This window comes from Thermobia domestica, chromosome 4 (genome assembly GCF_964235325.1).
Source record: "Thermobia domestica chromosome 4, izTheDome1.hap1.1, whole genome shotgun sequence".
Taxonomy (NCBI): domain Eukaryota; kingdom Metazoa; phylum Arthropoda; class Insecta; order Zygentoma; family Lepismatidae; genus Thermobia; species Thermobia domestica.
The window spans coordinates 24,375,656-24,389,519 of record NC_137457.1 but is presented as its reverse complement, the minus strand read 5'-3'; the positions used below and the strand labels follow the sequence as shown (position 1 = coordinate 24,389,519).

Genomic DNA, 13,864 nt, shown 5'->3' with positions numbered 1-13,864 from the left:
TTCTGTAAGTTTTATTATATGACAATAAAATGAAGATAGGATTTCAGTAGGAGATAGAATGATTAGGAGTATTCGATTTGCAGATGATATGGCGCGTGTTGCAGAATCTGAAGAGAAAATTAATAATATGTTAGAAAACTTGAGGAAGGACTGTGAAGAATATGGATGAAAATAAATGTTAGAAAGACAAAAGTCAAGATGATTGGAAAGAAGGGATCGGTGTCAAATATAGAAGTAGGAGAGGAGAAAATAGAACAGGCGACCAGTTTCCGATACCTGGGTAGTATTATAAGTGGTGCTATGAAGTGTGAATGTGAAATAAAAGCAAGGATAGGAATGGCAAAAGAAACCTTTAGGAGAAAGAAAGTACTATTTTGTGGGACCTTGAATAGAGTTGAGAAAAAGACTAATAAAGGGCTTCGTATAGAGTATTATACTGTTTGAGGCAGAAACATGGACATTACGCAAAAATTATTATAAACAACAGGAAGCTTTTGAAATGTGGGTGTGGAGAAGAATGGAGCGAATTAGCTGGGTCGAGCGGAAAACGAATGAGAGAGTGTTAGAAATGGCAAGGGACAAAAGAAAAATTTTAGATATTATTAAGAAGAGGAAGAGAAACTGGTTGGGATATTGGATAAGAAGGAACGGTATCATGAGGGACGTTTTAAAGGTATCGGTATGATCGCAGGAAAGAGAGGGAGGGACGAAGGAGATTACAATTAATGGACGATATCAGAACAGAAAAATCGTACGTGAAAACGAAGAGGTTTAGCTGAAGACTATGTGGCATGGAAGCTTCTCAGTTGCAGCAAGTGACCTGATAGTAATAATGGCAGAATATCTACGATGATGATGATGATGATATGACAATAATTCCGATATCTTGTTTATCTTCTTACATCTTCATACAGGTTAACTGTACCTTATGTAAGTGAAAGGTTTTGCATATTAATCAATTAACGTCTTCACCAAATTAATAAACTTAATTCTCTTGAAAAGTAAAGAACGTCTTACAAAACTCTCCAATATCAAATTGCTGAGAACAATACACAATTAGTATGTTGTTCCTTATAAGTTTAATACATTAGCTGTGTATTTTTCTTAGCAAATTTCTGTTAGTATATTTTCAGCGAGTGGAGAGTTTTGAAAATTTTTACAGTTTTCAAGAGAAGTTTGTTAGTTTGGTGAAGAAATTAGAAGATTACTATGTAAAAATCAACATTGAAAAATCAAAAGGCATAAGAATATATATATATATATATATATATATATATATATATATATATTCGTGGAAATGCGCCCTTACGGGTCAGAGTACAACAAAGAGAACTTGGAAAGGTCAAGTATTTCAAATTCCTCGGAAGTATTTTGACGAAAGACGCGTACTCCACCAAAGAGATCAGCTCGAGAACTGCCATAGCCAAATAGGCATTCAACAAGAAAAAATCACTCTTAACTAGCAGCCTTAATATTGGACTAAGGAAGAAACTGGTCAAGTGTTATATATGAGGTGTTGGACTTCATGGTTCAAAGACTTGGACATTACGGAAGTTAGAGAAGAAATATTTAGAGCGCTTCGAAACGTGGTGTTGGAGGAAGATGGAGAAGATAAAATAGACAGAAAGAGTAACAAACGAAGACGTTTTTAAATGAACAGGAAAGAAGAGGACGCTTCTAGTCCCCCATCCTTCGTAGAAAAGCCAATTGAATTGGACACATTTTGCGAAGAAAATGTTTTCTTCATACTGCCATAGAAGGAAATATGGAAGGGAAGCGAGGAATAGCAAGAAGAAGAACACAAGTGATCGATGATTTGAAAAATAGAAGAAAATATTGGGAGTTAAAAAAAGAGGAATCTGAAATTCGAGGAACATGGAAGAAATATTTCCAGGTACAAACTGAAAATTACGAAGAAAAGAAAAAACATTAATCCCATGATCTGTCAAACTTAATAATAATAATAATAATAATAATAATGTAAAAATTTACCAACTCACTTAGGAATTTCAAAATCTATTTGTCTCACGTATCAGTAGTAGGAATTTCAAAATCTAATTGTCTCACGTAGATGTTAGAGGATTATCAAGACGAAATTATTGCCACATTACAAAATTTAAATATGTTAAGACATGTTACTGCAATTTTCTTTCTATTTTATATAAGTGCGAATTATTAAACGAAAATGAAAAGTTTAACTTATTGTGTTAATAAACAGCTTATGATTTACTTCTTAAATATTCAGAAACATTTGTCATAGCACAATAAAAGGAAGATAGCAATGTCTTTTAGTCTAAATAAAGTTGCAGAGTTTATTATCTATATACTAAAATGTTAGGTTTATATGTTTGTGGTCAAGAAAAGTTTATATGTTTGTGGCCAATTCCTTTAACAATGATATCTCGGAAACCATAAGCCCCAGAGAGATGCCGTTTTTACTGATTGATTGCAAATTTTGTGTAGATTGTTCAGTTCTAATTAAATATTTTTTAAAAAATGATCCTTATTTCTTTATTACATTTTTTAAGGGTATGCTGAAAGTATTGAAATTTTAAAAATTAAAGCTTTATATCCTACGAGTTATACATTACAACACCATGCCTTTGTATATGGGGTTAGTATATCTCTCCGGCTTTTGTTTCATAGCCAAAGGATAATGAGAAATGAAGGATTACCATTTCTCCAGGCTAAGATGAATCTTTATTGTTTGGAGTGTTTTGCCCAATTAACACCATATATCACTGACATTATTATTAATTGTGTTTGTAATGTATTTGCTTATTACATACTGCATACGAGAGGAAAGAAAACATTGATCATACATGAATTAGAAATTCCAACCGGAAGTAGGCTCAATCTGGCAAACGATGTGAGATGTTAAAAAAATAATCAAAAACGTCTTCACTTTTTGATATCCCTTGCCGATTTTTATCAAGACGTCTTTCACTTGTGTTTGTAAAGTGACATGTACATATGTTGTGAGGAATGAGAAGGAGATTCATGCTCATAAGTGAATGATGCGTTGTGTAGAGAGCGCAGGTTCAGTTAGTTCTTCTTATTATCTAAAGTATGTAAGAATTTTGCAAAGTGCGATTAATTTAAGATAAACGAAAAAGGAAGAATCAAAGATGAGCTATCACCGAAACTAAAGGCTTCATAACATTCTACTTATTGCTGTTATCACTAACTCATCTTTGAAACTTTTCGTAGGTGATAGTTCTCTTTTGTCTTTTAATGTACTTGACAAAGCTTGCTTAGAGTAAGTGGAAAATTATTCTAAATTTTTCTTTAACAACATACATATTTATTTTAGACACTTCAGAATTTTTAAATTCTCTTAATTACTAAGTACTTCAGTTGTATTTGTTAACTTCATTGAATTTACTTATTTTGAATTGAATCAGTATATTATTTATTTACTTTCAACACCACAGGCTATAGCCCAATTACAGTGTTGAAATTTACATATTCATAAAGTTATCTCTAAATTTCTTAGGCAATATATCATATTTATCTAATTCATTGTTATTTATAGACATTCTATTATACAAAGCTGTTGATCTGCAGATTGGTGATTTCATCAGTATATTACTTTTTTGATTTTTATAGTAATAGAGACCAGAGCTTTTACGTGTTTTTAATGAAGGAACATGAAAATTTAATGAAGAAACTAAGTCTGTACAGTCCAAAATATTTTGAGTAAACACTCTGAATGAATAACAAATCAAAAATATGACGTCTTTGTTCTAGAGTTGGAAGACGAAAGATATCAAGCATGGTTTTATAGCTGTCGTAAGTAAGGTAAATGTGAGTTTATTTATAGGTCAGAAATTTCAAAAATTTTCCCTGTATTCTTTCTAATTGCTTATGATTTTTTTTTTTTTTTTTTAAGATGGATTCCAAATAGTAGGCGCATATTCTAACTTTAAACGAACATGTACAACTTCTCTAATGTTGAAGAGTTCTTAAATTCTTTTCCTGTTCTAATCACGAATCCTAATGCTTCACTTTTTATATTTGCAATGTGACTGTCAAACGTTTACTTAGCATCAAATGTAACACCAAGATCCTTAACTAAATTATGTCTATTTACTACATATTTATTAATTACATAATCAAAGTGAAGAGGTGATTTACTCCTAGTGAATGATAATACTTTGCATTTGCTTGCATTGACTCCAAGTTGATTAGAAGAGCACTAGTTACTAATATGATCTAGACCTTGCTGTAGTTTTATGTTATCGTTTAGAGAATTAGGATATGTTTTTAGATCATCCGCATATAGTAATTTTTCACGATGAGAAATGCAGTCAGGTAAGTCATTAACAAAAAATAAAACAATAACTAGGCTTACAACCATAAGATATGTGCTGTTTGTGACATCTTTCGCGTATCAAAATTTATATCGCGTAGCCTTCTTAATATTTCTATATGTATGTATATTCGTGGTTGGCGGAAAATTCTTCATTACCTGTACATTTTAATTTAAACAAATTTCATGAAATGGAAAAATTTACCTCTTTTAAGTAAGAGATTTTTATTCAGAGTAAGCTTGCCAGTAAACCCTCTCCCGAACAAAGAACGGACTTCTAGATATTATACAGTACGTCATAATTCTCTAAATGATTTACAAAGTCAATATTAAAAAGAAAGAAAAAAAAAGAATAGAGAAAGCACGTTATAATATGCAAAAAGTAGCGGAGCTTTTTTTTTTTTTTCAAAACAGGATTAGCGCATCGCGTTACAGTTGAACGTTTTCACCGCTAGAAACGCTAGAATTAGTAGTGTCTCAGTTATATGGGACACGCATAGGTAAACAGAAACCATTGTATGTGCTTTAGATTTCCTAAACCCAGTTCATAGTGGCAGGCAGCGCAATGAAGTTTTCGTGTGATAACAAAAAGACCTATAGACGAAAAGAAAAGTCGGACTGGTTTCATTTGTTCTGTTAAATGGACTAGGCAGTCTTCTGAAAATAATTCTACTCTTCTATACTGGCTATTAAGTTCACTTAACCTAATCCTTTGAGTTTTCATTTTGGAGTTATATCAAATATTTGACATATACTAGAGGTTCTAGAAAGAATTCTATCTGCAATCGTTACCATGATCACCAGATATTACATACAAGATTGATGTTCGCAGTATCTGCAAGGAAAGACATCCGAGCAGCTATATTGTTCTTCAAAAATTAAATTACTTCTTACATCTATTCTGCCATATCTATCATGGTTGTTTTTCTTAGTCCATAAGTTTCCGAAGAAAGTGTCATTCATGATCTATAAAGCAAATTTAAAAGGTGTTTACGTAATTGAGAACATAAACCTACTGAAGGCAGTACATAGAACTCATAGCTTTCAAACCGCCAGACACTCATCATCAGAGAATTAAGGAAAAGGAAACAGAAGCGAATATTACCAAAGAGAAAGAAAATATCCGGTTACGCGTGAAAACAATATACAAATGCTATTTTCGTTTAGCTTCATACTTGTATATCATACCATATTTTTCTGGAATTAGTGTCTAATTCTATGTTAAACCTGTAGAAAAGGGGCCGCGGTGGCTCAGTGGTAGAGCGTTCACCTCTGGTGCTTGGGGTCCTTGGTTCGATCCCAGATTGCCAAGTGAGCTTTCTGGTAAACTACACCGAGTGCGTAGGTCTTCTCGGGGTTCTTCCGTTTCCTCCTACTTTCTTTATTCCACAATTTCTTCATTTTCCATCATTACTGTCTCCATTAGACTACACGGCATAATCGTGGGACGTAAAACTGAAACTTTTTATTTCATTTTTTGATTTGTAGCACCTAAAATTTGGATATATTCCTCTGTTAAACGGAAAGAACTTATACAAAAGTTAAAATCAAAGTATATTAATATACACAGACAGTTATCAAAATAATAGTAGCATCTAATAAAAGTGCAAGTTACAGATTATATGGCCTTGTACCATTTTTCTCCCTCAGAATAACTCTAATGAAAAATTAAATAGAACGGAAAGAACTTATGCAAAAGTTGAAAGCATAGTTAAATTTATTAATATATACAGATGATTATCAAAATAATGGGAACACCTGATAAAAGTGCGTTACATATTAATATAGCCTTGTAGCATTTTCTCTCTCAGAATAACTCTGATTGTGATGTTTACTCCATAGGATGGTAATCCAAGTAGAGCAAACATTACAGTAGATAGTTATTGATCAAATTTTTCACCCAAGCGTTAACGACGAAACAAGTTATCGCAAAGCAATAGCTTCTTTCATCGCTAGACGAAAATTCAAATAACAACCGTAAACTTACAAATAGTCCAAAACTTCAGCATCATTTGACTGAAAAACAATTTACAACAATAATTTGCTAGCATTAATATATATTCTACACCATGCACAACCATGAGGCGAGAGCATCCGGGCCAGAATAACGTCAATGATACTCACAAATTGGAACATATTTAATATTAACGCTATATTTACATGTCTTTACAAGTAAAAGGTAATATTATGACAACAAAAAATGTTGATGTTTCTACATTGTAAAAATACAAACGGATGCGTTCAATATTACATTTTTATGTGCGTTGTTTTAGCAGCAATGAGAAGGTGAGTCTCTTCCTATTAACTCTTGTGGCGCCTAATGATGGCTGCTTCTCGCGTTTTCTCCTTGTTCTCGCTACTCACGTGAGTCCCACCTACTATAGTGACGTGAGCACAAGTACGACTATGATTGGCTGAAGTTGATTGCCAAGGTCACTGACTACTTCGTCTGCTCGTTGCTGATATACATCCGTTGCGAGAACGTACAACGATTATTTACACTATTTGTTTAAAGGTAGCAGACTTTTAAAATAAAAAGGATTAAGTTGTCTGAACTGGGTACACCAAAAATAATGCAGAAATAAGTTTGACATGATGAAAAATGAAATTGAGTCAGAGTGGTCGTGAATGTTACCAAATGGGATATTACATCATTCTGCGTGCAGTACAATGTCCAATTCCGTGAGAGAGGATAAAATCGGAAATCTGCGTCGGAATCATGCCTCAAAAACGGACTATTGATGTTGAATTATGTTCAGGTCCTGGGATTGTGCGAGCCGGGATTGAAGAATGGAAGTTCAGGTTCATCCTAATGTTCTTCTAATAACTCTGTGACATTTTCAACTGTGTAAATGAGTACATTATCATCCATGAATACGGCGTGAATGTTCAGAAATGATATCTGGGCCACAGGATGCACATGGTTCCCTAAACTGACGACATAATCACGGGAAGTGACATAATCAGTATGCATCAGCACAGGACTCACTGAAAATAAGAATATTACGACCCAGAGCATCACAGAGCTGCATCTATGTTTCACAGTTGGTCGGAAACACTACGGATCATTCATTTCTTTGGGTGGCCGTCAGACATTAACACGGCCTGTGGTTTGAAACTTTTCCAGCCATCAGCAGTCCATATTCCATGTTCACAATACTATTGGCATGATGCCAAAGCGTTATTGTTTCTTATCTGGAGTTTCGCCTGTGCAACGAGACCCTGTATTCCTATTTTATATAACTCGCCTAGGACTGTGGAGGTGCTGCTTGAATTCCTACGGCACTTGCAGTCGCGCGAGGGTTCTGAATGACAGTCCGGTTTAACGCTCGGCGGGATCTATCACTGACGGTTTTATTCCGAACATTAAGTTCCTCTACGTCGATGTGGTTTTGCCGGGAGTTTTGTAATCATCATCCCCTTGGACAGTGTTCCTCGCGACTTTGAAACATGCTTATCATTTTCGTCACCTCGCATCACATAACCCTCTGGAAATCAGAGAGGTCACCCATTTTACACTATTACCGTCAGCTCAGTTCACTGTACACTATCGTTCTATTGCTTCTCACGTAGTACGGAGATTGTTCTAATACACCATTACAAAGAACCCGGCGCTGTAGTCACCGCCTGACTGTTGCCAATGCAGACATATGTAGTGTTTCTCACTTTAGGAGATTCCATTATTTTGATAATAATTTGTATACTGGATATGGAGTACAGTTACCAAGAAGCTCACAAATAATGAAGAGAAATCTATTATTTACCTATCTCCTGTAGGCAATTCAACGAAGTCATTTGTCTGGCAACCAATAAGCATGAGAATGCCCATACCTGCAAACCAAAAAAATATTTGTATAAATAGATAGAATGTTACTACTATAAAGTGCTATAATACAAGTTACAAAACTGTATTTAGTATTTGTATTTCTTTTAATTATATTTATTCAATACAAAATTAAACTGGTTGTAAAGAAGAGGAGACTTTTTCAACTCTTTCTTTCTTAATTTTTCTGCTTAATATTTCGCCCACATCTTCAAAACAAAACACAAAGGAAGGTTAAAACTAAATTAATGGTTGAAGAAAAACCCTTTAACTGTACTTAGTCAAGAGCCCTTACTTAAATTAACCCCAATTAGTTTACTTGCTTCCCTAATTTAATATTTTTGATAATGTCCATCATTGCGGCCGAAATTCAGAGTGACACGCGAGAGTAGGAGATTTGAAAATAAGGTAATCTCCAGTAATATTACATATAATTTTATGTAATTCTGGACAGAATAAAGTGCTGTAATATTTTCACATGCTCATAACTTCAATATCAGTGGACATTTTAAATTTCTACACGAAATAACGTATTTTTAAGACTCTTTGATCCTTGAAGATGGATACAAACTTATCTATTCGAAATATTGAAAATTATTTCAGCTTCTAGGAATACAAAAAGGTTATTATTACTTTCATCTTGTAATATGTATTCCATACGTTCTGTTGATCAGTTGAAATATAATTTAAAAGAGCTTAGGATACTATTAAGGAAAAACTGTATTCTGAGTCCATTAGATTAAGTAGATTAAAATAAAATTTCGCATTTTAAAAATAAATGTGTTACTATGATTACGTACTTTAAAAAACTACATAATGTTTAATTAATATTGTAATGTACCGTGTATTAGTGCTTGTAAATCATGTCACCTGCTCCTGTTTCTAAACATCAACCACATATATTTACGTTGGAGTACTACGCCTCACGTGAGAGTACCACAAGAAGCACCACCAGGAAGCAGAACCACAAGCACCACCTACAAGTCACGTGACGACATGGGAACAGTAGCGCTATCGCCGCCTGGAGCGTCTATATATTGAAGAGCATTTAGCGGAGAGTCCCCAGTTTTCGATTGGTCTCCCTCCTCCTCTTGCTTGCCTGGAGCACTAGGAGAAACCCAACCTCAAAGCCTCTAGACTACTGGGGAACTCTTGGCTTCACTTCTACCTGGCTTAGCCTGCTTCGGAGTTCTGTCACTTTTAAACTCTTCACTGCTTGCCTGAAGCATTGTGGTTTCCTACACCACTCTACCTAGCTTGCCCGGAGTTCTGTAGAAATCCTGTCCTTGATCGCACAGGCTATTTAATTTCTACTTTACAATAGAGAAAATTGTATTGAAGTATTTCTGTAAATACGGTTGTTATTAGAGGATTTTCAAATAATAAAACGGTAGTGGGAGTCGATCTCGGATTCTGATTTACTCAACTAAGCTCTACTTACCCCTTCAGAGGGAAGAACTTTTATAAAAGAAGTTCTTCTTAGAAAACGAGGCGTTTTTATGCTATTATAAATTGTATATATAACAGCTCATATTGCTAACATTTTAATGTTCCTTTGATGTTAAAACATTATTTTTTTTTAAAAAAAATGGCCTTATCGAATGAGGTGGTTCCTGGGGTCCCGGAGGCCTTAACTTTATAAAAGAAGTCGGTCATCGCATTTATTTATCGTCAGGAGACGCTAGAGCAACCTCTTTTCTACTGCAACGCATCAGTATGGCAGTACAAAGAGGGAATGTTGCATCAGTTTTGGGAACGCTACCTTCTGGTAAGGAACTGGAGATCTTTTTTCTGTAATCATCTCGGCGAAAGTTTGAAAGTGCTGTTGCAAAGCTTTAATATATATTTTGCATAATGCACTGTAAATAAAACTGTCGGTATAGTGTGTATATTTTTGTTAAATTTCAGTGCTTGCTAGTGTTGCTGAAAGTTGAATAGATTACTGATTGTTATAATTTACTGTTACACTTTAAATTTGTAATATAATCCTACTAGGTATATTTAAGAATAAAAAGTAATAATTTTAAATTTATAAAAATGGCCTAACTTTAATACGGTATTCAGAAATGAAAGACAAAATAAACTAAGGTTCAAACACTTCTTTGAAAATTAACATATTGAATAACTTTACCTGCCGCATAGATTATAGCTGTTAAAGCTATCCACGCTGCCACAAACCTTGCGTTAGGTTTGAATTTCAAAATAAACACGCCACTGATAATAATACCAAGGCCCATCACCAAAATACCTCCAACTCCTAGAATGAAGAGGAATTAATTATTATTAGTAATGAAAATATGAAGAATTAAACGATTTAAAAACAAAAATATTATCCTAAAAGATTAAATATATGTGTTTAAAAGATAGCCTGATAACTTAATAAAACATGGTACTTAACTTAAAAATGGATAATTCTATTAGTCCTAAAATAGCTGAAACAGAGTAATATTTCCTTCATTTTCTTTAAAAGCTTTCTAGATATAAAAACTGTAGATGTAATATCTTCAGTAATCATCAGAATGTTATTACACACTGACAACACTATTTAAAATTGATAATAAAATTTAAGGAATAATATCAGCTGAAATATCCTTTGAAAAAAGAAAAAGGTTTGTTTCCATATTCAGCAAATTCATAGATGGGTGTGCCAGACAACCTGTGGAAAACCAGCTGAAAGTTTAATTCAACACAATGATGCCAGGAAAATAATAGATTATGACTTTGACTAAGAATACAAAAGGGCAAAGCAGGTCAGAACGTTCAGTGCGACTTCTATAGATGTACAAAGAAATGCTGGTGAGTCATAGCACCCCGTTGTGTATTCCAGGGTTAAGATAAAGATTTGCCATGCCATGATTACCAAAAGTGAAAGTAATTATGGAGCCGCGGTAGCGTAGTGAGCACAACCTTTAACTGCCTACCTGGCAACCAGGGGCCGATTCGCGGTGGAGCGGGAATTTATCTCATTCTACCTTTGTTCCATTCCGGCTCTCAGGTTAACACAGTTTTAAAATGAGTACCTGGGGTAGTCTGGGAAAGTAGCAACCGGGACGCGGTGATGTCTATCATCATCATGAACGTCGGAGTCAAGAAAGTGTCTCTACCCCTACAGAAAGCCCTTTGGCTTTCACGGCCTGTCCCGAAACAGGAGAAACCTTTACTTATATTTTAAAATGTAATTATGTTTGCAATCAGGGATACTCATCCCCCTAAAAGCTTAGGCATAGCTTCCCAAACTTATCATTCTTTCCCAAGATTTACTATTGTTCCCCTTACATTTACCATTCTTTCCTCAGATTTATCATTTTCCCCTTAAATTTATCATTCTTTCCCAAGATTTATCATTTTCCCCTTAAATTTATCATTCTCTCCCAAGATTTACCATTGTTTTCTTTAAATTTACCATTCTTTTCCAAGATTTACCATTGTTTCCTTTAAATTTACCATTCTTTCCAAAGATTTACCATTGTTTTCTTTAAATTTACCATTCTTTCCAAAGATTTACCATTGTTTTCTTTAAATTTACCATTCTTTCTCAAGATTTACCATTGTTTCCCTTAAATTTATCATTCTTCCCCACAGATTTATCATTTTCCAGTTTGATGGTACCATTTTCAATGAAAAACAATAGAATAATCTCAAATATTGCCCCGAAATAATCTCATGGGCGCAACCAATAATCTAAAACCCGTCCGTGGCAATGTAGAATAGTGTTTCAATGGAGATATTAACTTCTTCAGTATACTTGCCTGAGACCATATTTGCAATATGTGCAGGGAGACGAAACTGAGTTTCCAGGTACTTTGGGAGAAAAGTATATAATCCTGCGATAGGCAAAAGATGAAGAACACTACTTGCTGTTCGAAACATTAGAATATCATTGTTCAATAATCGTTTCACAGCTTTTGGAAAGTCTGGAAAGAAACAAGAAAACAAATTAGATTATACTTTATCAATAATAATAATAATAATAAGTCGAACACATAAACGATATTTCAATACGCACAAGGTTTTAACACTTGCAAATCCAGACATCAAGGTATTTTTTCTTTTTCTACAAAAAATCTCCTATTTCTCCGAAAGTAGTCCAGTGTCCAGAAATTTTGCAAACGGGATGTAAAATATCCCGTTTTCCTGTTTCGGGCTCGTAATTACGTAGTATGCTAGTAATGTCTTGTATGGACTTAACGAGTATTTTAAAGGGAAGACCAACGCTTCTGAAAGAAACTCACTCATCCCAACCCACCCCCCAAAAAATGAATTCAAAAGACAATCGATTTTTTAAATTTTAGTTTCTGTTAAATGTTAAAAGATAGTACAGGAATTAAAATCGGAATAAGCTTAAATAAATAATAAAAACTTGTTACTTTAAAAAGCTAGACTCCTCCACTAGCATTTGTCAACATGATAATGACAATACCCAGATGGACTGTCCATTTATGCCTGTTTGCAGAGTTCTTTTCTCTTCTTATTAATAAAACATCCAATATATTTCAATCATTTTTTTTTTTTGTATGCCTTATATCTGTAGAACTAAATATAGTGTAGCCACACCTAAATTATCAGTTTACTCAGTATGACGTGCTTACTCCGTAGAAAATACGAAAACTTCATTTAGAGACCGTTCAAAAATTTTTGGCCCCTGATTCAAGATCCAATATATTTCATTCAATCAAAAAAAATGTTTGTATGCCTTATATCTGGAGAATTACATATAGTGTAGCCAAACCCACACTATCACTTAACTCAGTATGATGTGCTTATTCCGTAGAAAATACGAAAACTCGATATAGGGGCAAATCAAAAATTTTGGGGCCCCTGATCTAAAAACTAATTCTTTGCCAAGATCGCAATCTTTTCATGCATTGTTTGGACCATTCTTAAAATTCTTGGCCAAGATTGCAATCTGTTGATCAAGGTTTTGGATACATATAGGCGAATAAATTTGATGGCCCTTAAAACTGAATAACAAAGTTAATGTAGTCAGCCTATTTCATTCAGAGATTGCCCTAAATCCGATGACCATTACAACTGAGCAAGAAAGTTAATGTAGTCAGCCAATATCATTTAGAAGTTGGCCTAAATCCGATGACCATTACAACTGAGCAAGAAAGTTAATGTAGTCAGCCCATATCATTTAGAAGTTGGCCTAAATCCGATGACCATTACAACTGAGCAAAAATATTAAGCCACCAGCCTATTTCATTTATAAGTTGGCCTAAATCCGATGACCATTACAATTGAGCAAGAAAGTTAATGTAACCAGCCTATTTCATTTAGAAATTGGCCTAATTTCGATGGCTATTACAACTGAGCAACAAAGTTAATGTAGCCAGCCTATTTCATTTAGAAGTTGGCCTAATTTCGATGACCATTACGACTGAGCAAGAAAGTTAATGCAGCCAGCGTATACTTTTTTTTTTTTTTCATTCTTTAACTGTAGCCTATAATTGAATTATTATATATATATATTACTTTATCGTGTGTATAGTTTATATACAATACACAAAAGATAGAAACAAACATAATCTGAAGCTAAAATAATTTATCACACTGACCTTTTCTTTTGAGCGCACAGAGCCAAAGTTCACTTCAAAACCTTCTTACAACTGATCAAGGTTATAGATAATTATATAACGAGGGTTATGTGCCACTGATATTGACGCAATAGTCTCGTTTCGTACCGAAGGGTAAATAAAAACTACTCAAAGGAAACTACGCTTTAAAAT

At 34.0% G+C, this 13,864-nt stretch overlaps 1 protein-coding gene across 5 annotated transcripts in view; it reads right to left on the bottom strand.

Moving 5' to 3' along the window:
• The window catches only part of LOC145683775 (solute carrier organic anion transporter family member 74D-like), a 551,718-nt gene that overhangs the window by 41,375 nt on the left and 496,479 nt on the right, over positions 1 to 13,864 (bottom strand). For all 5 annotated transcript variants that reach the window (XM_081755342.1, XM_081755343.1, XM_081755345.1 and 2 more), the window contains 3 exons: positions 11,885 to 12,049; positions 10,267 to 10,392; positions 8,077 to 8,143 (listed from right to left, as the gene is read on the bottom strand). In XM_081755342.1, the coding sequence (XP_081611468.1) occupies positions 8,077 to 8,143; positions 10,267 to 10,392; positions 11,885 to 12,049 (358 nt within the window). The remainder of the gene's footprint in view (positions 1 to 8,076; positions 8,144 to 10,266; positions 10,393 to 11,884; positions 12,050 to 13,864) is intronic.